Source organism: Phasianus colchicus, chromosome 1, assembly GCF_987193195.1.
Source record: "Phasianus colchicus chromosome 1, bPhaCol1.hap1.1, whole genome shotgun sequence".
Taxonomy (NCBI): Eukaryota; Metazoa; Chordata; class Aves; order Galliformes; family Phasianidae; genus Phasianus; species Phasianus colchicus.
This window is the reverse complement of record NC_143436.1, coordinates 11002139-11026283: the sequence shown is the minus strand read 5'-3', so window position 1 is coordinate 11026283 and position 24145 is coordinate 11002139. Positions and strand designations below refer to the sequence as shown.

General features: G+C 37.4%; 1 protein-coding gene across 7 annotated transcripts in view; it reads right to left on the bottom strand.

Annotated features, from left to right (window-relative positions):
• The window catches only part of CACNA2D1 (calcium voltage-gated channel auxiliary subunit alpha2delta 1), a 359292-nt gene that overhangs the window by 270055 nt on the left and 65092 nt on the right, over nucleotides 1-24145 (bottom strand). For all 7 annotated transcript variants that reach the window (XM_031591457.2, XM_090135242.1, XM_090135262.1 and 4 more), the window contains exon 3: nucleotides 17608-17724. In XM_031591457.2, the coding sequence (XP_031447317.1) occupies nucleotides 17608-17724 (117 nt within the window). The remainder of the gene's footprint in view (nucleotides 1-17607; nucleotides 17725-24145) is intronic.

Below are 24145 nucleotides of genomic sequence, written 5' to 3'. Positions count from 1 at the left end.
CGGGAGTAACCTGACACAGAGATCTCAATGGAACTGCAGGAAGATAAGCTCCCCTGCTGAACTGAACATAACACACAGATAAATAATAAATCAGAGCATGTAGACAAGCATCCTTCCAGAGCATAGCTTGTTCCTACTACTCTGCCACTTCATGCCCCTCCTAAAAATTGTAATGCAAGGTCAATTGTTGACCCAGCTGTGATTTCAACAGGGACCTCCCTGTAGAAATCTTAACAGAAGCATTTCATTTAAACAGCACTACCAAGATTTTAACTGATAATCTCTAAGACTATACAAAGCAAAACTAAATGCATAGAAAAAGAAAAAAAAAATCATATTTGAGTTCTGATGTGGCTTTCATTAAGAGAAAAGCTAAGCTGATGCAAACCTCCACAGCTCCAATGAGTTTATATCTATCTATATAATGCATACATACACAAGTCTATCTATTTATTACAAATGAAATTCTGAACCACTAGTTCGGTTCAGGTCTAGACAGGTCTGGCAAAACTTAAGTAGTGCTAATTCCATTGCATCTGAATTCCTTTAGCAGAATTGTAGAAAGCCTGATTTCTGCTACAGCAAGGACATGAGTAGCTTAACTCACATTTCACAACCTTAGCAAAAAAGCTGAATATACAGAAACTACTCCTAAGCAGCAGATGTTCAAATTCCACACAGACATCCATAGTTAGAAATATTGTGCCCATCCAGTATAATATTTCAGTGAGAATCTAGCAGAAGTCTAGGACAAACTAGACAACAGATAACTTTCCACTACATGAGAAATTTTTCTGTTTAATGTTATCATTATGTTCGTTATTGTATCCACTATTACAACTTTTTTTTTTTTTTTAATTCTAAATCAGACCATAGACTTTAAGGATAAGAATGTCAGTAATATTTATATGCTTCATGATAAATCCATGCTTAATTTTGCACAAAATCATAACAGCCACAAGCCTGCAGCCTTACAGAATCAACTTCTCCTACAACACAGCAATGATTACCTATGCAAATACTTGTATTATGTCAATATGCCACATATACAAGAAGCCTTTTCATGAATATAAGAACAGTCAGAAGCCTAACATGCTTCAATGCAAGTTTAAAACCATGAAATCAAAAGTAAAAGCATCTTATAACAGTATACCTAACAGCCTAAAGAAGCTGCAGTTGCTCCATTCCTGGAAATGTTCAAGGTCACACTGGACAGTGCCCTGGGAAGCCTGATCTATTGGTTAAAAGCCCTGCCTATGATGGGGTGATTGGAGCCATATGATCTTTGAGGTCCCTTCCAGTCCAAATCATTCTATGATTCTATTCTCCACTCTCTCAGCTGTAGCCTGTTACTGTCTGTAGCCTGGATTTAGAAAATAACACAAAAATAAGATGTATATAAAAAATTAGAAAGTATACAGAAAAATCAGAAGGTATAAAAATGATAATTGATAAAATTATACCACTTAGATTTCTATTTTGTGGAGAAAAACAAATATATGTTTAATTAAACCTTTTTCAGATTATATCCTTAAGTTTGAAGTTACTACTCTGTATTTCCACTACACACACATTTTTGTTTGTACATGACATTTTTGAAGTTTTAGTACACATAAGGAGACCATAGTGAGATATGCTGCCATATTTTTCAAGCAGTAAAAACCCACAAAGTATTTCATTACATGAGAAACTCTTAAAAGCACAACATGTCATGAACTGGTTCTTTGACTTTCATTCCCTTTCATTGCTCACGCCAGGACCAACTCCAGAATGTTCTTCCGTGATTAGGTCTCCTGGTATATAGCTAACCTGATGGGGAGTCTGGCATGCCAGTGACACTATGAAGAGACCATGGTTTGGAAACGGTGAGGAATTTCCTGTTGGTAGTGCATGCTACACATGTATATTTGACGTTGCTAAAGACTGATACTGTTTGAAAATACCTGAAAACATTCACCTTTAGGATTTCAACTCACTCTGCTTTTATCACCTTTGGAACAGGTAAACATTCTCCCCCATTTTTTTTTTTAAAGTCCTGCTTAAACACAAATGCATCCTGACAACTTCAGAATACATGCAAACCCTTTAAAAAAAAAAAAAAGCCAAAACAAACATCAAGGGGGATTGCTCACTGCCTGCTCAGCAGCAAGAGCATTACAGCCGCCCACTCTTGCACCATCCTCCCAAACACATACAGCAAAAACAAAATTATTGCTCCACAGTGCTCTGACTCAGAAAGGGTTCTCAGGGAATAGCTACTGAATTTAGCAGCAGAGGCTGTCTGTTTAGTATTTTACAGTGGACTGAGCATTAGTGAGTCACTGCTGCTGTAGCACAAAACCAGTGTGGATACAGCACAGACAACAAAGGAGAAGCAGGCTGGCCATAACCAGTGTGCAAGAGAAAATTGAAACCGAAGGGTTATGTAAGGGTTTTCTATACAAGAGGGCAAGACCTAAAGCATCATACCATCATTACTGATCTCTTTGGTTTTGGCAAGCGCTCCCTGCTAACTCATTGTAGGGGGCAAAAAAGTCCCCTTCGTAATGAAGCTGAAACCTGCTGAGATTTGTACCAGGTCACATAGCTAAAATACTTGAGGAAATACTCTGAAAACATAACCAGTGATGAATTTCAGGTTGTTAACTACAGCTTAAAAAAGAAAGAAAAAACATGTTCTTCCCTAGCAATGTTAGAGGTGTTTATAACGAATATGTTAATGGAGCAATCCAGGGGAAAAGATAACAGCTCCTCCTTTGTATGGCCCACTCACTGTTGTGCTGACCACATTACTAGGGGATAGGAACCCAGCACTTTTGACCCTTCTTCACACAGCCTTCTCGAGTATGTCTACCACATCACAGAAACATTTTTCGCTATACTAGTTCAATATGGCACAAACCAACAACTTTGCATCTTTGACCTGGATTTAATTTCAGAATTCATAAAATCAATAAGGTTATTTGGTATTATGGGGGGTATTATAGACCCCAGTTCAAGGGAAAGTACAAATTCTGCTTTGTTTTGTTCTACTGTTTAAAAGGAAAACAAACATCTAATTACTTCATCACTTACTTTAACACTCAGCTTGTCACGTGAAAAATATATGAACAATTAGGTTTGCCATAATTATACCTGTCATATTTTCACAGAACAAAATTTATTGCCTAAGGGTAGTTTTAATTACAATCAAGTGGAGAAGTGATTGAAGTTTTAATAAGAAATACCAAATTGAAAATACATTAAATCCCCAAACAGTTATATTATGAAAAACAAAACAAAAAAACAATCTCAGTCTCAGGGCGTACTGAATCTTAGAACTGGCAGAACTTCATTGGTTATTAATAAATGAAAAACTTGAAGTAGGCTAATAATAACACTTAACTAAACATAGATAAGGTGCTGAAAATTCACAAAATGCATTTATTTCAGCCAAGGATAAGGAGTATACTCATTTAAAACTAGGAGAGGGAAGATTTTTATATTAAGAGGAAATATTTTACTTGGGGATGGTGAAGCACTGGAAAAAGCTTCCCAGAGAACCTGTGGATGCCCCCATCCCTGGATGTATTCATGGCCAAGGTTGGATGGCCAAGGTATGGGCAGCCTGATCTAGTGGGTAGCAACTGGATTGGAACTGGATGATCTTTAAGATACCCTCCAACCCAAGACATTCTGTGGTTCCATGATAGATATCACCACCTGCACCTTTGACTCTATTACATTTAAGTTTTTCAATATTCAGTATTTGACTCTATTATATTCAATACTTAACTTGTAAAAGTGGCTTCTGAAGGATTTCTATTTGAGACCACTTAAAAACATATGTTGCTATTTTTAAAACAATTCTTACAATTAATATCAAATGAAAGTGATATTTTTCTGGCCATCACAATCCAATGCCAATCCTCTCTCTTGGGAACTGGTGCTCTACATCTTCCACTGATGGTAATTTTGTTTGACTAAGAGCATTTCCACCAGCTCAAAAGAAGACTAGAGAAGAAACTGATTGCTTTTGTGCTTGCAAAATATTAACAGAATTTTATAAATATGGTGTATAAGGTATCAAAGGAATACTTTCTAAACGGAAAGAATACAAAAATATAAGATAAATTAAAAGCCTAGAGCTTACTTAAGTAGAACACAGACCAAAAAAACATTGACTTGAAAAAACTTTATTCATGAACCTTGCTGACAAAGCATCAGAGAATCCCCTTTTCAGAGCAAAGATGCCTCTAGGTAATTAAAAGCCTGACACTGAGGCATTACCAGAACTGTGAGAGCAGCTAATATCCCTGCAAATATCCATCTACGGAGATTAATTCAGAGGTATCCTGTCCAGTCCATATTCTGACCATCTGCCATCCTTTACTAAAATGTCTTGAAGAGTAAGGAAGATGACAATGATGTTTAAATGTATACAGAGACCAAAAGAAAATAGATTTTACTCTCATCCAAGCGCTATGCAAACTAAGATTCAAGCCCTTCTGTATTATCCTCTCTTTTGATTACATGAATCCTCCATTCCCCATACACTGGCTCAGCAAAGGTTGAATGGAGGAACAACAAAGGAAGAATAATGTAATTCCATTTAATCTAGTTTGTGATTAAGTAAGAGTCCTCAGATTGAAGACACACTTGATCCCACATCACTAATTTTCTGGACAGAAATTAGAGATAGAGAATCTTATTCCAATACTAAAAAAAAGAAAAAAATTACAAAAAAAAATAGCAGTAAGTTCCTCTCCCTCAGAACACTAGGAACTGATATGGGAACACTTGCAGAGAAACCACTGGGAAGCACTTTCACCTTCATGTGAGAAGTTAAATCTATATATACAGTAAATCTGGTGCCTTCAGGAATCTAACTGAAAAACACTAATTTGTATTCTCTAAGCAGATACATGAAAGGAAGTGAAAAATATTTCTAGACAGACACTGGACTTTGAAGAAACTGTAACTTCATCACATTAACACATCATAAAATCATTTTTTTGAGGTTTGCAAATCAAAGGGGAATTTTTAATTCACCAAAAAGATTAACTTAAAAAACAAGTGATGCACCTCAGCATCTAGTGATTGATTTGTTTTTCTTTATAGGTGAAGTTTACATTTGTTTATCAGCAGATTCACAACTGGATCACAGAAAGTTGCAAGCTGCAATTTAGGCCTTCAAAAAATAGAACAATACTGTATGCTGCTTCCATTCAGCAGATCCAAGTTTTTCCACAGAGGTTTAGGATGTGAGGAAAGTGCTGAGTTTCTGGGGAAATAAGCCATATGTATTAAAACGTGCATAAAAGATCAACGTAGCATAGAAAGTTGACAGGAACTGCCCGTAAGGAATGTGTTAGCATAGAAATTCCATTAGAAAGCACAAGAGGTGAGATAAAGGTAGCAAGTGGACACCTTAAAATTGTAAAGAAGAAAAATCTATCAAAGATGCCAAGAGAGCGTATTACCTGAGCCTGCATTATATAGCCAAGAAGACAGAAATATGGTATTTCTTCTTAACTAATCCTACAGGAACTTATTTCAGAGGATTCAAGCCCTGATGATCGGACTCCTTTAAAGCTTATCTGGAAAAGCCCCAGAATTACCTGCATTCTTTCTTACAGCTTCCAATTAGCCACACTCCTGAAATACCAGCACAGAAAATGCTACCAAAATGCTCGAGGAAAAACTCAAATGTTTCTGGAAGCAATCCATTATACAACTGAATTCAAACTTTTATTCAGCCCTAAGTGCATTTCAGGATACTTTAAGTGTTTAGAAAGCATTATAATCACATTACAGATGGATCACCTAACGCTCAGAAAAGAAAATGCTGAACTTAGAGGGGAAAAAAAAATTGATTGTTTAAAAGGAAAGATAATTCGAGTACTTGTTGTTGAACATTAGATTATGCAATTAAATCTCCAGAAACGAACTCAAATGTGTGGGGTTTTGTTCTTTGCAACAGTTAAAAACAAGGGAACAAAGCTCTATGATGGGCTTAAAAAAATCAGAATCTGATGTCCTTTTCGCAATTTAATGGGTTCTCACTGCAGCAAGAGTGCTACTGAAGTTGAGAGCCAGTCAGATGCGTGTACAAATTTCATTAGTCATCCTACTCAGGCTCCGGTGACAACGTATTGTGTTCAGCTAAATATTACTGAAATTCAACCAAGAAAAAGGAAAAAAAAAATCTGAAAAAGACATTTTCATTCCTTCAATGTATTCATTAGGGAAATGAAATAACTGTAACTATACTCTTCTTTCAAATAGTAAAGCTTATGTTTTTGCTTTTTTAAATTAAGAAAAGAAATGTCAGAGTGGTAGTGATCTTTTGTTGATTTTTCTTATTGACAATTGTTTGTTTGAAAACTTGTTGTTACACACATCTGAGACTTTTACCACAATCTTCTGATCTTAGGCCTGTGTGTGAAAGGACTATGTTTAAAGTTAGAAGAGAAATGAGGGAAAATGTGCTGGAAGATGAATAATCTTTTACCAGTCATACTCTAGAGGATGACCTGGAGCATGATGTAGCCAGACAAGATTACTAGAAGATCCTTGTGCATGGTATCTAAGGTTCTTCTGTTCCAAATACGTACATAAAATGATTTATGGGATGGAAGTAACTGCTATAGAACAGTTATTCATTATCTGTAAAATGGCTTTTCAAAGAAATACTAGAAGAGCCAGGACTCCTTTTGGAAGACACAAAGACTGACAGCAGATTTGGCTGAGGTTATCTACTAAATGCCAAAAGTGTCATATAACAAATCTGGCAATAGTGGACTAGTCAGCACTTGCTGAAACCAGTCAGAGATCAATTTAGAGCAGACAGGAGAAAACACTTTTTTACCCAATAAATAGTGAGCTCTTGGAATGACTTACTGCAGGACATAGTGAAAGCAGATAGTACAGGCAAGTTTCTGAATAAGCTTACCAATGGATACTGAAGGAAACAAGCAGAGATGTGTTCTTTAAAATTTCAAATATTTTAAGTAGTAGATTACACACATAATGGACCATAGACAAAACAAGGCTTGCATGCTCTCCTTACCCAGCAACTTGCCACATCAGTGTCAGGACAGAAAACTGACTACATAGGCTACCTTGACCTGTGGCACTCCATGTGCTCTTATCCCATAAGCTAACCCCTGGCTTCAGTTATCACTCCAAACAGAAAACTGAAAGCTTATTGCTTTGCTAGAGGAACAACTTTTCTGTGGGCTTTCTAACTACTGATAAATGTAACTTTCAGGTTTAAATAGCAGAAGACCAGTATGACTCAATGTAATGAATAAATTCAATAAGTTCTCTCATACACTTCAACTGTACCAAGTATCACCAACTCATTTCAACACAAAACCCGTGGTTTTTCCTGTCAACATACATACTACGAAGGAAAAACAAGCAATGAGAAAAACATGAAAACACAGAAAACAAAGGGCATGTCAGGAACTCCTACTGTTCCTGGTAAAATCTGTCTTGCCCTGAAAGGACTTTTATTTCCAACATTACATACTGATTTTCAGAGCAAACATTGCTATGAGAACAGGACATTGAAATTTCTAGCCTGAAGACCCAAAAGTCCTTGATGATTTTGCACATCACCATTAGGCAGGGTTCCATTCACCTTCATTTGTGTTTTTAATCTATCCTCTGAAATGCAAATGAAACTGAATTACTCTCAAATGTTTTGAGAATATATTAGAACTCTAAAATCCTTATAAAAAGTGCCACAACTCAAAAAGAACTTGTTATATTTAAGTTTTGTGGGTTTTTTTTTTTTGTTTTTTAAGATGGGAATTGTGTAATCAATGAATGTACAGATGCTACAGTTATGAAATATAACAGACAGTTTGGCTATGCAGCTATTATACCAAAAGAGACTAGGTAGAATGCCTACACGTATCCTGGGCTTGCTATTAAACTCCAGAGGAGAGGATCTCCAGAAGTGATCCTTCCCCACTGGTAGTCAGCTCTTAAATGGGTCTTAGGAGAGGTGGAGCCAGGCTCCACCCCTTCCGGCAGCACAGGTGTATTGCCTTCACCTGTGCTCCTGTGGCTGACTCATTGCTTGTCTCAGGTGATCAATCAGAAGTGTCCAGGCAGGTTTTGAATATCACCAGAGAAGGCGACTTCACAACCTCCCTGAGAGCTTGTTTCAGTGTTCTAACAGAATGGAATCTGGAAATATATTGAGGAATACACAGATTTTACAGCATACTTAGAAAACAGGGTCTGATTGCTTGAACATAGTTACCTTGGGTAGCATTTACAAAATAAGGTGGCTGAATAATTACATATGGATTAGTGTGATGCTTTAGCAAGGCAGTCAGAACTTCTAATATGCAGACTGGGGAAAAAGAAAGGAAAAGGGTACAAAGCACTGCTCTGATGCAAACAGGAGAATTGTATGTACAGTCAGGTATCAGTGTTCTCAAAGAAAAGATACTGGAAGACAAGAGAAAATGTGAGGAAGAGTCCCCAAATTATCCCAGGCCTATTATAAGAGGCCTCACAAAGGCAGAGTTCTCAGGTACCCTACACTACACAGCTACAGTACAGTTTATGTGTAAATTTCTGTGCAAATTCAGACCACTGAAGTCACTACTTGCATTTAGTTCTTCATGGTTAAGTTTAACAGCGCTTTCAGAAAATAAGTGGAGATTGCACTTTACAGAGGATTTTAAAACTGTGAGATTAAATTTCATTGTGATGAAAAAGTGAACTCAGTGACTGTGGGAAAGACTGGAAGTCTTGGCAGGGTTGGTTAAATAGCATCAGGGTATAGCAGCCAACACTTGTAATGCCCAATACTTCTTACATTCCTGTTCAGCCTGTTTAGTCAAACAACATACAACAGACAAATCTGAGACAAATAAAGTAGCACAAAATATTTGTTTAAAAAAATGTGTTTTACTATGGAAGACCATTATTTTGTAATAATTCCAATTAGCTACCATGGAAAACTGTCTTAAATCAATACATTTTTCAATATACTTCTTTATTTTGGGGAGATTGTCTAAATAGAAGTCCTCAGATCAAGAAATGTGTTTATTTCAGTACAGTTGTCTCTGTCTAGTAAGCAGAAGCAAATAAAAGGAAAACAAATATCTTAAGAATGTCATGGTTTCACCCTGGTGGGTAGCAAAACTCCATCACAACTGCTCTCACTTCCCCTCCTTGAAGGAAGGCAGAGAGAAAGTACAATGAAAAAGGAGCTCAGGGGTTAAGATACAGATGAGGAGATCTCTCAACCATTAATGTCATAGGCAAAACATACTCAATGTATGGATATTAATGTAATTTACTTCCTATCATTAACAGGCAAGAGCAGCAAGGAACTAAAAGCAAACTAAAATAAAACCCTTCTACCCATCCACTTTCTTTCACCTCCTCCACCTGAGCAGCACAGAGACATGGGGGCTGTGGTCAGTCCGTAATACTTTGTCTCTGCTGTTCCTTCATGGTCACTCTCTGCTCAGTGTGGAGTCCTTCCCACAGGATGCTGTCCTTCCTGAACTCACCCCAAGTGGTTTTCACCACAGGCCACAGCTCTCACATGCCATATACCAGGAGCCCACCTTTCAGGCACTGCTCCAGCACTGTCCCCTCAGGCAGCAGCTCCCCCAGCCCTCCTGACCCACTGCAGGCTCCTCTTCATAGACTGCAGCTTCAATCCAGGGCTGCTCCTGCGGGGGCATCCATGGGCTGTACATCCTTCAGGCCACATCCACTGCTGCACTGTGGACTCCTCCATGGTTGCACGTGGAGATCAGCTCCACACTGTACCCATGGGCTGCAGGGGTCTTCTACAGGCCTGTTTTGGGCTGCAAGGAGCTTCTGCTCCATGCCTGGAACACCTCCTGAACTGACCTTGGGGGCCACAGGGCTGTTTCTTTCTTATTTCTCACTTCTGTCTCCCAGCTGCTGCTGCACACCAGTTTTGCCTTCTTTAAACCTGCTCTTCCACTGACACACTCAGTATTGCTCTGGCAGCAGCAAGTCCCTTTTGGAGCTGGCTCTAATCTGACATGGAGCAGTGCTGGACTCTGCTCACAGAGGCCACCCCGACAACCAAAACATTGCCACAAAAGTCCAATGCAAAGCAGAAGCTGCCTGAGGGTAAGCTTCAGCTAAGCAGGGTAGCAGTGCTCTGGAGGCAAAAGCTGGGATAAATCCAGGAAGAGAAAAAACATTCTTTTGGGTTGCATTCTTTTGTTTTAAAACGGTGCTTCTGAAGCTGAAAAACTATGGAAGCAAAAGGAAATCTAAAGAACTCTGGAGCAAAGTTTCACCTTTTCACAGCTGCTAAACCAACCCCCTCCCAGCTCAGGCTAATACACAGTATAATGGAGCTAGGCACCTGCAGAACATCTTTCTCAAATGAAATTTGAGTATCCATAAATCTAGACAAAGAAACTCACTTGTAAAACACACACACACACACACACAAAGAATTCCCAACAGAGTTTGAACAACAGCAACAACATAACCTCTGGCAAATTAGCCATGGACATTTATTTTATAAGGGAATTAGCTCAAATGAATAAATGAAGCGAACTGAATAGAAAAGAAATGCTGCAGCAATCATCACTCCTGTTTTCTCCACATACCTGATGGGAAAGCAACAAAGAAGCTATGGTATCAGCTATGGTACTATCTACTGTGTAGAGAGAAAGAAGTTAAACTATGAAGGTGAACACACAATAATACGGTTAGCTGCAAGCTCTTTTTAGTTTTCATTATCTCAGTCACTCTTAGAAACTCTAGCTGCAATACAGTGCTAGCAGGACAGAGATTCAGCAGGTGTCTCTCTAAGCTAGCGTACTAGATACTGCTTCAGCATTCTATACAGCTCTGGTCTACAAAAATCAAAACGATGACTCATGGCTATCTATGGGAAGTGGGAGGGATGACCCCTCTTTATCTGTCAACAGGAGTACTAGATATGCAGCAGCCAGAGCAACTAAACCATGGAAAGTAAAAGCACTGAAACAGGCAATATCTGTAAGAACTTTCATCGCAAGCCTTTTGATTTATTTTTCCAGACTTTTATGATGCCTTGCAAGTTATGTGAGTTATGTGAATCTATCCTCTGAGGCATAATGTTGTATCTATAGAACCTGGATTTCAGTTAATAAAACAAGACTCAAGGCAAGATAAGTAAAAACAAATTCATATATCTGACAAGTGGACAAGCTGACAAATGTTTGACTTCATAAGTGTCACATATCACTAGTTGTCATTCCAAACCATATTTTTTTCTGCTTCAGCAACTACAACTGACTTTCAAAATAGATAACATTAACATCTGGAGATTTAAGTAAGGTTGATATAGGCTAACTGACTCAGTATTATAGTCCAGAAAAGCCTTTTTCCCTGGTGTGAAAATTTTCCAGGCAAAGCCAGTTTTAAAAGAACCGCAGTACCAATTTTAAACTCACCTGTCATGTCTGAAGCTGCAATTTCTATTATTTGGAGCAGCTCTAGTCATGGACTGAAATCTGAACATAACACTGCAAAAAGGAGATGACAGTGTCTATTCTGAATACTCGCATGAAGTATTCAGAAATAAAGTTTAGGCATTTCCCATCTTGATGAATTACTTGATATACGCAGAATTGATGGAGATATAAAAAGTAAACTTATAAATAGAGCTAGAGTCCTGACTCTGTAATCCCACTGAAGAAATACATAATTAAAAAAAACCCATAAAGAATGGAAAAATTCCCAATTCTTTTTAAAGTTACAGCTATTCTGCCCAAGAGTCTCAAAACACTTTACAAATACTTATTTAAGCTCCCCAGTTGTATTGGTAGATACTGAAGCCTTATTTCAGATGGGCAGGAAAATATGAAGGATCCGGATACATTTTAACAGCTGTGTTCAAATGATATCTAAAGTAGAACTCCTCAATCCCAGCCATAGTGCTGCACCTTGGACATCTCCCAATGTCACACACAGGGAACCTGTCTCCTAGCTCACAATCTGTGCCTCAGTTTCCATGGAAACTCACTTTGCTTAGTTTTCAGAAGAAATTAAGACATAAAGGCTAGAATGAAGATGTCTGTTTGCTATGTCTAAAGAAATTTGGACAATAAAGTGCATCCTGCCTTGCATTAGGAAATAATGTTGCCAGCAAGAGCAGGGAAGTGATCATCCCTCTATATTCAGGACTGCTGAGGCCTCACCTCGAGTACTGTGTTCATTTATGGGCCCCCCTCTTCAGGAAAGACATTGAGGCCCTAGAGTGTGTTCAGAGAAGAGCACTGAAGCTGGTGGTGGGTCTGGAGCACAAGTGTTATGGGGAGCAGCTGAGGAAATTGGGATTATTTAATCTGGAGAATAAGAGGCTCACGGGAGACCTTGTCACTCTCTGTAACTACCTGAAGGGAAGCTGTGGCGAGGTGGGGGGTCAGCCTCTTCTCTTCTCCCATGTGTAGTGTCAGGACTAGAAGGAATGGCCTCAAGTTGTGCCAGGAGAGATTCAGGTTAGTAAATACTTCTCCTGAAGAGTAGTCAGGCACTGGAAGGGGCTGCCCAGGGAGGTGTGTAGTCAGCCTTCCCTGGAGGTGTTCAAGAATTGTTTAGATGTTTTACTCAGGAACATGGTTTAGTGGGAAATATTGGTGACAGGTGGATAATTGGACTGGATGATCTTGGAGGTTTTTTCCAACCTCAGTGATTCTACGATTCTTTGAAACAGGAAATAGGACATTTTAATGTTCTTTCTAAAATTTTCTGCAGATCAGGCTTGCAAATGCTGCTTGTTACTATTCTTTTGTTATTATTCTCTTAACTATCTGTTACTTAAAATATCTAAACTCTCTTCAGATGAAAAAATAACAACAAAAATCAGCCAGAAAGTAAAACTGCAAATTTTCCTTTGATAGAAGATTGGAGATGCTCCTCAGTACCTAATTAGTAATAGGCTATTCAGTTGGGCAAAAGAAGACTAAGGGCTGCAAAAACACACTGCACCTTAGGTGTCATGCAGCACTGGGTGAAACATTACGTTAAGCTAAGCTTTACTTCATCTGCCCACAGTGAAAAGGATAAGTGAGAAACAAAATCCCAAAAGCCTTTTGGAAAACACTTCTTTCAAATATACTCTTCTATAAAGCAATCTATATTCAAATTAAAAAAAAAAAAAAAAAACTTAATTTGTAAATCATGACAATAAAAGTCAGGATCTTTACAATTTTTAAGTTTACTGGGGTGTTCTGCATGAGTAATAAAGAGGTGCATAATGAGTCAATTTTGTAATTTTGTGTTAAATAGGTTTTAAATGTCTATGGCAAAATATTTCTTACTCTTTAAACCATATTTTATAAATATTAACAAGTCATGCACTCTTTTCAGTATTTCTAACAATACTCACAAAACACTTAATGTACATCCCTCTTCTTGCATTTTCATCCTAAGTTTTTCTTCTTTGGTTCACAGTTTCTAGTAACCACTGCCTAGCAAATACGTCTGGGTTCACATCAGGGTTTACTCTTTTCTCTTTGTCCACTACACATCTATTTCAACCACCTTTGAAGCTGCTCCCAAGCATAAATTAACCTGGAAGAACAATATAATTTCATTCCTTACAGGGTTAACATGTCACCATTGTCCAAATTTTCCTTATTATCTTCTTATATGTGAAACAGATATGACATCACAAAGCTTTTCCAACTTAATCAAGCCTTTCTGTGTAAGGCACAGTAATTCTGCCTTTCACAGAGAGTTATTGAGCACAAAGGTACATGAAAACAGGAATAATTTAGTATGCAAATGTTATTTTTTATTTAAAGGTGCTCTTGCAACTTAAGGGAAGCCAACGTATTATTAGAAAAGTCATTAATACTTGCTTATTTTAATTTTGCCCATACATTGTTTGCGTAGCACGCCTAGGGAAAATCATGGCACCCCTGGGATATACTTGTGTCTGAACAATGACACCGCTGATAACCTTCACTGGCACCTTTCTCATCGCATTACTGGAGGATGTATGATCCTCTTCCATCAAGCTCTTTTCAGGATTCAGGTCTTAATTAACACTTTGAATCATGTAGCCCCAACGGTAAAACCCTCTGCACAGTCATTAGTAACAGTTCCATTCAACTCCACTCCTGATTTCACAGAAAATGTGACCCTGGAGATTTAAGATAACTCAAATTTCAGATAAATGATTCAGCTTCAGACAAAGTTTACAAAATACGTGATAAAGGTAGTCCTTGGAAAAAGAAGAAAAACACATATGGAAGGTAAAGAAGTTCTTTTAGTAGACAGTATTGTCTCAGATTCAGAAAATAGCAAACAAGCTTCACATGTATAAAAACCTTCCTAAAAATAGGAAGGTTTAAAAATCAGGAGTCACTGAAAGCTCTGATATAAATCCGGGATAACTGCAAATAGAAAAGCCAGTACAAATAACTGAGCTGTAAGGAGCTCTTAAGGTGATAGCACAAGGGAAACCAGCATAAAATTTTCTAGAATTAAAAATTATGTAGAATATGAGTCAGCAAAGAGATCTGCCTAGGGCTGAGATTAATAAAAGGGTATTTCTCCCCTTAAGTAATGTTTTTTAGGCTTTTTCTTTTTTTTAATTTTAAATTGGAATAAGTCCCTAGGTACATGAATATGCATAAGAAATGCATTTTTTAAAGAAACAATAACAGAACTCCTCAGAACAGCTAACCTTGATAATGGTTGAGAAGAATATCTGAATCAGAAATCAGAAGCTAAATCAAACAGTGAAATTAGTATTGAAAGGATTAATCAACATTGACACAGCCTTATTAATTCTAAGATATAAAACTCATTTCTAAATGAATGATTGATTGAACATAGCTGGAAAGCTGATCTGAAGCAAAAGACTTTGTCAATTTTATTTTTGAGTGCACGTAAATATTTAAATTACAAACAAACAGCAGCAACAAAAATAAAATGGAAAGAGAAAAGTCTATGAAAGCACATTACATTACCTCACAGATATATATAGAGAGAGAATTAGGACATAAAAGTAAACAAAAAAATTAACAGAACCTTGTGGCAAAGCAAATACTGGAAATCTAATAACATTTGCAAGTCAGCTCAGTCCTTCTTGAACAAGAGTAAAGTTTCAGCAGATCATTTCAAGCAGTTTGCTGCAAAAAGTATTTCACATGTATGTTGCAATCATGTAGTTAATGTTTGCAAATTCTGGTAGTTCGCAGTCAAAAAAAAAGTCTAAAATTGTAGAGGTTATCTCTACAGCACTGATTAGAATTTTAAAGAATGGCAAAGCAAATGCAGTTCTGGGAAGTAGGAGAGAGCTAAGATACTGCCATCATTTGAGGGTGAATTTCACCATGCACTGATACAGATGCCATGCCAAAGTCTTGCTGTTATGCACAGAACCACTGTGTACATCCTGAAATGATGGCATGTAGTTAAAAATAGTAAGCGCTGTACATTTGTTGCAGCACTGGCAGTAATGCCAGCCTCAAGCATGAAAGACATTGTGAGTCACATCCTCCAAACTAATAAAATTAGTTTTAAACTCATAAATCTTTAGCCACTAGTACATCTGAAGGACCTTCATTTGCCTTCAGATTGTATTGACTTAATTGTTTAAAATTATCTGAGAAGTCCTAAAAAACTTTTTTTGAAAAAGAAAAAAGAAATAAAAGTGATTTGAAGGAATGTTCTTTCCCTAATTTAATCATCTTTTACTTCAAGGAACTGAATCATATTACCCTCTTCAAAGAGTGATCAAGAAGTTGCCTAACTTGGATGCCCTTCTTCACCTAGATTCACAGAAGAACTGTTCTAGAATCTTTTCTAAAGTAAATATGATATACTTATCTGATTTTCTCAGGACTTTATGGTCACAACATCACACACACATAAAAATCCCTACAAGAATCCTGAACCTAAGGAAAGCAGTAAGAGTTGACTGTGATAACTTCAACAAAACAGATTTACATGAATTCATGGAAAATAACAGGAAAAAAAAAGGTGTATTTTGCAGTAATAATACAAAGTCCACATAATACTACATAAACACATGCCTACTGAGTTAGGAGAGGAAAGCAAAGAAAAATATCATCGTCATTTTACATCTATTTGACTGAAGCACAGAGAAGTTTTACCAGATAATACTAGTTTACATTACATATTAGGGAAGCTATGGGAAATGGAAGAAAAAACTCCTGTTAAGCAGAAAACGCATACCTTCTGTGGTACCTAAGCACAAAGAACTGACTAAGCAAATGACTTCTCATTTCTCTCACTGCCTACAAGAAGATTAGTCCCCAGCATAGCATGCAGCAGCAGTTTCACTTGCAGACTGATTCTCCAGTTGAGTCAAACTGTACTGATAAAAGGGCTGCTAGGATGGAACTCATTTCTCCCAGCTTTACACCTGCAGCATAGGCGTATATATCCAGACACCTCTGATAAAGAAAGAGAGAAGTCCATATTTCTGGCTGTAGTTCATCCCATTTTAAAGGCATACTGAGAATGTGTCAGGTCAGTCCTGACTGAGAAGTGCCTGCTTTGTTCTGCTGAATGAAAGGCGAGTTTAGGACAACCGGCAGAGTTTTAAAATCTACATCTACAGTACAGATGTATAAAGTTAGGCGAATTAATCCTTCTTCCTTCTCACTTTCACTTTAAATGACACATCTGAACTCATCTGCAAGTCAAAGTGGATATGCAGTTCCTCAGGGAATCCCAACCTGTTATTCCATCCAAGACTATTCCTGATATCTCTGCTTTATAAAAAGCATGTTTATGAATTCATCCAGATCCTCCATGCATGTTTGTCCACTATCTTCTGAAAATGAAACTAAACTTCTTTAGGATTCATAGTTTTTTGAGTCTGAGTTAAAAGAAAGCATATCCAAGTGTGGTGCCTTCCACAATAGAACAAAAAAGACTACTGACAAAAGCCCTTTCAAGAAATAGCTGCTGTGTATTCAAATAATAAAGAATCAAGAGATTACTAAACAGCATGGTCTTCACACTGGCAGTTCAGGATTAACCTTGCTAGTACATGATTGAAATACAGATAAAATTATCAAGTCAGAAGAATAAGTCTGAATACAAATCCTATTCACACATGGCTACATTTGTTGAAGGAGAATTAGTTGCTACTATCAAGAAAGAGCGAGGAACTGAAAAGCTGAAGAGACCAAATATTAACAGATTTATTTATCAGTAATACCAAAATTAACATTATAACTTCAAAGACACTGTTGTATTTAAATGCCTTAAGAAAAAGGTTGTTTCCTCAAGATCATGACTGACTGTAAATTTCAGTGATCTTTAAAGCATAAATATTCACATGCATCACCTAGAGGAATATTTTCCAGTCTCTTTATGGCTTGATTTGTTACTTGGACATGGTTCCTAATCTGTCAGTCAATATTATAAGCATCTGCACTATGCCAACTAACTGATGAGTTCATTTTTTACCATGAAATCACGAGCTCTTTCTACATGTCATGTCCTGTACATATCAGGCTGACACTGCCCATAACCATACAGGCAGGAAAAAAAGCAACAAAAGCATGATTCAAAAATACATATATGTATTTTAATGGTAAATAGAAAATGTAACCAATTAGTACTCACCACCAAAGCTTTAGATCTGTTGCTCAGCAGTTTTTCAATGTCTCTGGCTGCAATTTCCACTAGCTGACGAGGATTGTTGGCTTCTACAGTATACAAATCTTTGTTTTTCAAATATATCTGCAAGGATAAAAAAAAGAAATAAGCATGGCAACCAACATTCAAAATAAGAAAACTGATTTGACACAACAGCCATCATTAAGTCCTCTGTTTTTACTCAAGATCTTCAGAAAGATAAAAGGAAAATCCCAGCACGCTTTGTGAAAGAAACACTTCAACTTTTTTTTAAAAGGTATAAGGTGCTACTAAAAATCATCAAAACTGACTGATTCTGGTGACTGAATATTCAACTCCTAAATGCTCAAGGACTCAAATTTCTGTAGATGACTAAGAGAAAAGTAAAAAAAATCCCTTAAAAATGATTGAATCTGGAACCAAATAATGCTGGTGAATTTAATTATTCCTTGAATGCTGAACAACAAACATACTGTTTGAAGTAAATAATTTAAATTATGATAATGTAATCAATTTAGTCCCTTATCTATTTATTCATGTTATAGTATTAATATTCATAAGGAAAGAAGAGGAAGAGGAAGAAAAAAATAAGAGAAATAGGGGAGAAGAAAAAGGAGGAAATGGAGAAAAAAAAGAAGGGAAAAAAGTGGAAAAGGAACTGTAATTGCGTTTCTTCTGTGTTGTGAATAAAGGATATTTCTGATGAGGACCCATTAAATGTTTACAAAGCAGAACACAGATAAAGAGGGTAATTTAATTTGTTAAACAAGGCTGCTGTAATGAAATGCATCTAACCACAAGAAGTAAAGAAGGAAAAACAGAAAAACACATTTCCCCCTGTCTTTTATGTCCTACTAGAACTGTATAAAGAAAAATATACTAATTGGCAAAAGAAGAAGAAGAAGAAAAAAAAAACAGATACTTTATGGGCAAATGGGGAGAACTAACTAAGGCAACCAACAGATGGCCTGAGTTTACTCAAGCACTCCACCTCACTGAAACACTGCCTGATGGGGCTGTGCTGTCTCCTGGGAGGCAGTGCCAGGCACACACAGGAGCAGGTCCAGCACTAATGCACTGGCTGAGATCCAGCACAAGAGCCAACAAACTGCACACCAGGCTGAGTCTACCAGCCCTGACAGCTTTCTCAGGTTAAAGCTATGGGGACACAAAAGAGACTCACCAATATCTGTCTAGCTCTGATGCATGTAGCTGAAAGACATTGATCACAAGCAAATTTCTAACAATTACAGTTACATCTCCAAGTTTATATCAGGCATGTCTCATAAGCTGCCATAAGTTTCTGTCATTTTTGAATTTCACACTGATGTGGTGGTTTGTGGAATTTTGTTTGTTTGGCTTCTTTTTGTCTGTGGGTTGTTGTGGGGTTTTTTGTAGGTTTTTTTAGTTTGGTTGGTTTTTTCCCAGTCCAGAAATACAGTCTTTTCACTAGTAATTAAGTAACTGAAACAGGCTTTAATTCTTGGTATAGTAGCATCAGAGCATCATGAGCAGAAAAGCTGTTACAAAAGAAAACCTTTCTAATGAACTTAGACTATAGTTGAATACTTTTGCGGTGCTTGGATCTTCAAAATTACCACAAAAATTTTATCTCAGGTGCACCGCAAAATTATTTATTTACTTTTAATGATTTTTATAGTTTATTTTCAATTTTAAAATATCCAAAAAAATTATCCTACAACTGATTGCTACATTATTTCTTACATTTTTTCTGTAACACACCAAGTTTACGCAGTCAGTCAGAGTTAAATTGACTGCTGTGACTGTAAGGACCCAATGGTTCTACAGGCAAAGCAAGATTTACAGTCAGTTTTATAGGTCCAGGTGGCCTGAATCAGGAGTGGGGAAGCATCTAAATTGGAGTGACACCAAGTATGGCAAAGGTTCTTTAAACTTCATTTGTTACTGTGTACATCTGCATCACTTTCCTTGGTTTCCTTTTTTCCAGGTGTTTTCATGCAATTGCTTTTTATGTGTGACTCAAAAGTATAAGAAAATTTAAATACAGTCCCTTTTTCATTTGTGAGTTTCAATTAGTATCTTAAAATTCAGAGGAAGCGGTGATGCAATGTAAAAATGCCATTTCGTTGTAATTGAGTTTTTCTCTGAATATTTTAAACAAACAATAAGAAGGTCACAAACAGATAAAATGTAAAGGCATAGTCAAGTATGTGCTCAAGAAGTGCAGTTTGGGGTGGTAGAGATGAATTTGAGAATGCATGGGCAAATAATAATTCACTGGAATTAATCTTTCAGTACAAAATTACAGTAAGCCATACCAACCTGGTAGGAAAATGTCCATTTTCATCCCTGTACACAATTTATTGGTTGGTTGTCAGGGGGATGTTCTTTACTACAAGAGTGGTGACATGCTGAAACAGGCTGCCCAGAGAGGCTGTGGATACCCAGTCCCTGGAGGAATTCAAGGCCAGATTGAATGGGGCCGTGGGCAGCCTGGTCTAGTATTAAATGGGGAGGGTGGTGGCCCTGCCTGTGGCAGGGAGTTGAAACTTGATGATCCTTGAGGTCCCTTCCAACCTGGGCCATTCTGTGATTCTGATTCTAATAGTAAATATAACCCTTTAAATCGCAATTTGAAGACATTCACATTTTTCATGCATCCTGCTCCTATAGGAAATCTGTCCTCAGCACTCCCATCCTGAGTAGCCTGAAAGCTGCAGACTATCCAGGAGCAGTCTAGTGGGTTCATATCTAAGAATAAAAGGAAGTTTTTGTTTCCTTTCAGCACTAACTATAAGGATAGTTCAAAATCCTGAATCATATAACAGGAAGACAATGGCCACACACAACAGGAGTTCTCCTCATACTTCAACTTAAAGCATTTGTAACAGGTGTTGTGGGTCCTGCCATTGAGAGAACCCAGATCCAATGTTAGCTCAGAAATGATCGCATGTAAGTAATTTTATAATATTTATAACTAAAAAGCAGTCTCCCATCCAAAACCACCTCCCATCCAAAAAAAAAAAAAAAAAAAAAAAGTTTTGCACAAGATCCCACAAGATCTGACTCTTCTCTTTGCGTTACTCCATGACAGTGCTCAGAGGACCTGTCTTCCATTATTACCATCGGCAGTAGATTCATCCCACAAACTTTTTAAAAAAAGGCATCAATAATAACACAGAATTTAACACACTTCTTTATTTTCCCAAAGCATGAGACCTATCTAAACTACAAAGGAACAGAGAAAAAAATATTCACCAATTATCTGAGAGAGGTGTACATAATTTATTTGTTGTCTGCTCCCCTTTTCTGTAATTCAGCTCTAGCACTGCAGCAGTTCAGAGTAGCAGCACACAGGGAAATTACACATGCTTCAGAGTATAGCACCTTGTAAGAAACTTTTCATTCTCAAAGCTTCCTACCTCGCAGTCAAACAAATTAGTAAAAGCTCATCTCAAATAGCCATGAAGGGTCTTATCAGCAAAGGTGTGCTCATTTGCCTTTCAAATTGCAATTTGGCAGGCTCCGTGGCTTGTTAAGAAGAGCTAATTTGAACACAATTTATTAAATTGCTTTGACCATGTGAATGTGAATTTCTGTTGGCTTTTATATCTTTAGTACTTTAATCACTAATGTTCTCCTAAAAGCTCTCTAAATTGTCAATAAAGTCCTACCATCTCTCACAGAATAATGCCTCACTGCATGACTAAGTAAAATCTATAAGGTCATAGCATAAAAAAATAATTTTTCTCTTGAGTCAATAGCCATGGACTCTTGTATTCAGGAAAGAATGCATTAAAATTACTTTCTAAATGCTAAGTATTCCTGTTTAATGAGCTGCAAGGTTTTAGAAAAGAAAATGGAGGGGGGAGGACAGTTGGGGGAAATGTTACATTAACAGGAAACAGGAGAAGAACAAGGACAACAGCTGAATGTGGTAAAGATGAGAAAAAAAAAACCTGCCAATTTCTCAGCAGAACATGCATCTCTCCACTCGCTCTTCAAGGACATATTTATAAATCTCTTACAAAGAGACATTCTCCTTGCTTTGTATAAGACTTGCTAGGATAAGTCAAACATTTCTGCATAAATTGCAAGAATGAAAGATGCACATTCATTGTATGACTGCTATCCTGTGGCAGATATCGACATCTTCTGCAAGGCTGGAATTTTATTTAATGGCCCTCATGTTTTATATTACAGCTAGAAAAGCTAGTTTATCATACAAGATCCTGAGAGTATGAAACTATCTGCGTTTTGGATGGCCAGCAGTCCTGGCATTGTTTGCATAGAGTACTCAAATAACAAAGAATAACAGTTCATGATGAATCATTCTAAACCACAACAGAATTTCTTTGCCTCTTCTTTTGTTTATTTTCCTATTCAAGAAACAAAGGACATTTTTCTTCAGAGGTAACATGGCTGAAGTTTAGGTTGTATATCTGCTAATCTTTGTTCCATCATCAAGTACTTGTATGGATGTAGAAGTCATATGATATGAGAGCTTCAAAAGTCCAAACTCATAATTTCAACTGTATACTATCAATAATAATATATCTCTTCCTACCCTGAAACGTGTTTTCGAATAGAGACACAAAATACCTCCACCTTATCTTATCAATAGATAAATCTATTGATTTTTTTTGCTATATCAATACTACCTTCAAGATCTGATTGCTCAGCTAAGCTTGTGTGAAGCTTTGCTAAACTACCAATATCCACAAGGACCATCAAGCCCACACACGACCACCCAAAATTCAAACTTTGTCTTGGAACACGGTCTGAATGCTTCTTGTACTCGGTCAGGCTTGGTGTTGTGACCTCTGATACAGAACCTTTCCCTAACTCCACCCCCGTCCCTGCTCAGCTCCATGCCATTTCCCTTGGGCCCTGTCGCTGTCACAGAGAGCAGAGATCAGCACTTCCCCTCCGCTCCCTGTGAGGAGCTGCAGGCCGCCATGAGGCCTTCGCTCAGCTCCTCTGCTCCGAACAAGTGACCTCAACGACTCCATATATATCTTGCCTTCCAGATCCTTAACCATCTCTCTGCCCAGTTCTGGCTTTTTTCCAGTCATATATCTTGATCTGACCTTAGATCCACACTGTAGCCTTGTCTCTAACCTATCCCTTGGCCTCATCTCCTTTCAATCCCAACTAGAGGCTCTAAATGAATTTTGGACTTGATTCACTGCTTCTTACATGTGATCTGTAGCGCCAAGCTCCCTTAAAACAGCACAAGACTAAAAACTCCCCTTCCTCCCTGACTCAGGGGGAAGCTACTCAAAGGAAATGCTACCTTGGCATTAACTGCCCAGAATAAGGAGGATTCTTGCACAATTTTTCATGAAGCCATTCACGATTTACTACCTGTGGCTGAGAAACAGCTACTGTGACAATACATTCAGAGCCAGCACCTCTGCAACAGATACCTCATGCACCAGTAACTCCAGATTACTTACTAGCTGCAGCAGAGTATGTCATGAAAACAGAAAAATAGCTTAGGCACAGAGCTGTCATCAAACTAAAAGATCACTCATGGTCTTCACTGCTGGAGAGCTAGATGCAGAAACTTCCCTTGTGTTTGGAGGACACTGCAGAGGTCCAGTCCAGTCAACAGGTTTGGGCTAACTTCTGTACTTCAAGCCAGGAGGGCACTCTGCTTTGGGTATCACTCACACCAAAGCTGGTTCTTTGGGTAATTCTTTGGTAAAATCAGTAAGAATTGGTGAACATCTGCTTTTTGCTAACACTTAGTCTGAGATTTATGCAGCTCTCAGATTTCTCAGCCTAAGGCTAAACAAGCATCCCAAGAAGAAGCAGGCACTTCCAGAGGTTTTTTCATTCTCAGAGTATTTCTGCCTGCTCGACATCTAGACAATAGAGTTGACTCAGTCTTCTTAACTGAAGCAACATCCTTGCTTAATGAATCATATCAGAATATTAAATAAAAGTTTAGCTAATGGGATAATTTAAAGAGTTTTGCTTATTCATTGGCCTGTTGCTGAGCTCATTTATCACTCTCCATCATCCCTCTCCTCATCAGAAACAAAATCGTATAGACTGACTCCAAAAGTATTCTTGAGGAAAAAGGAATTATCTTACTTGAAAGTAAAAAAGTACATTTCTCACTGAAATTTAGAGTAATGTTAAAATTTTCCAAAACAAAAAATTAAACAAATTCTTCTTTTTTTTTTTTTTTTTTTTTTTTTTTTTTTGAGAAAAAAGAAATTATTCAACAAGTTATTTGATTTTGGCTTTATGAGAGCCATATGAAGTTACATGTCACAATTTCATTTAAGTGAGAAAAGCAGTAAAGGAGACCATTTGACCTCTAAATATATGAAAAAAATCAGGGAAGCAGAGAAAGTCAGAAAACAGAAATGACACTCCAACCCATTTGAGTGATTGTTCTTGCTAACTTCCTACTAGTGAGGATATTTTCTTTGAGCTCAATTTTTGTCATAAGCAACTCTATAATCTGCTCAAAGGGAACAACAACTGTCTTCTCCCTGCCGCATCCTATTTCTAAAGTTACACATTGTAT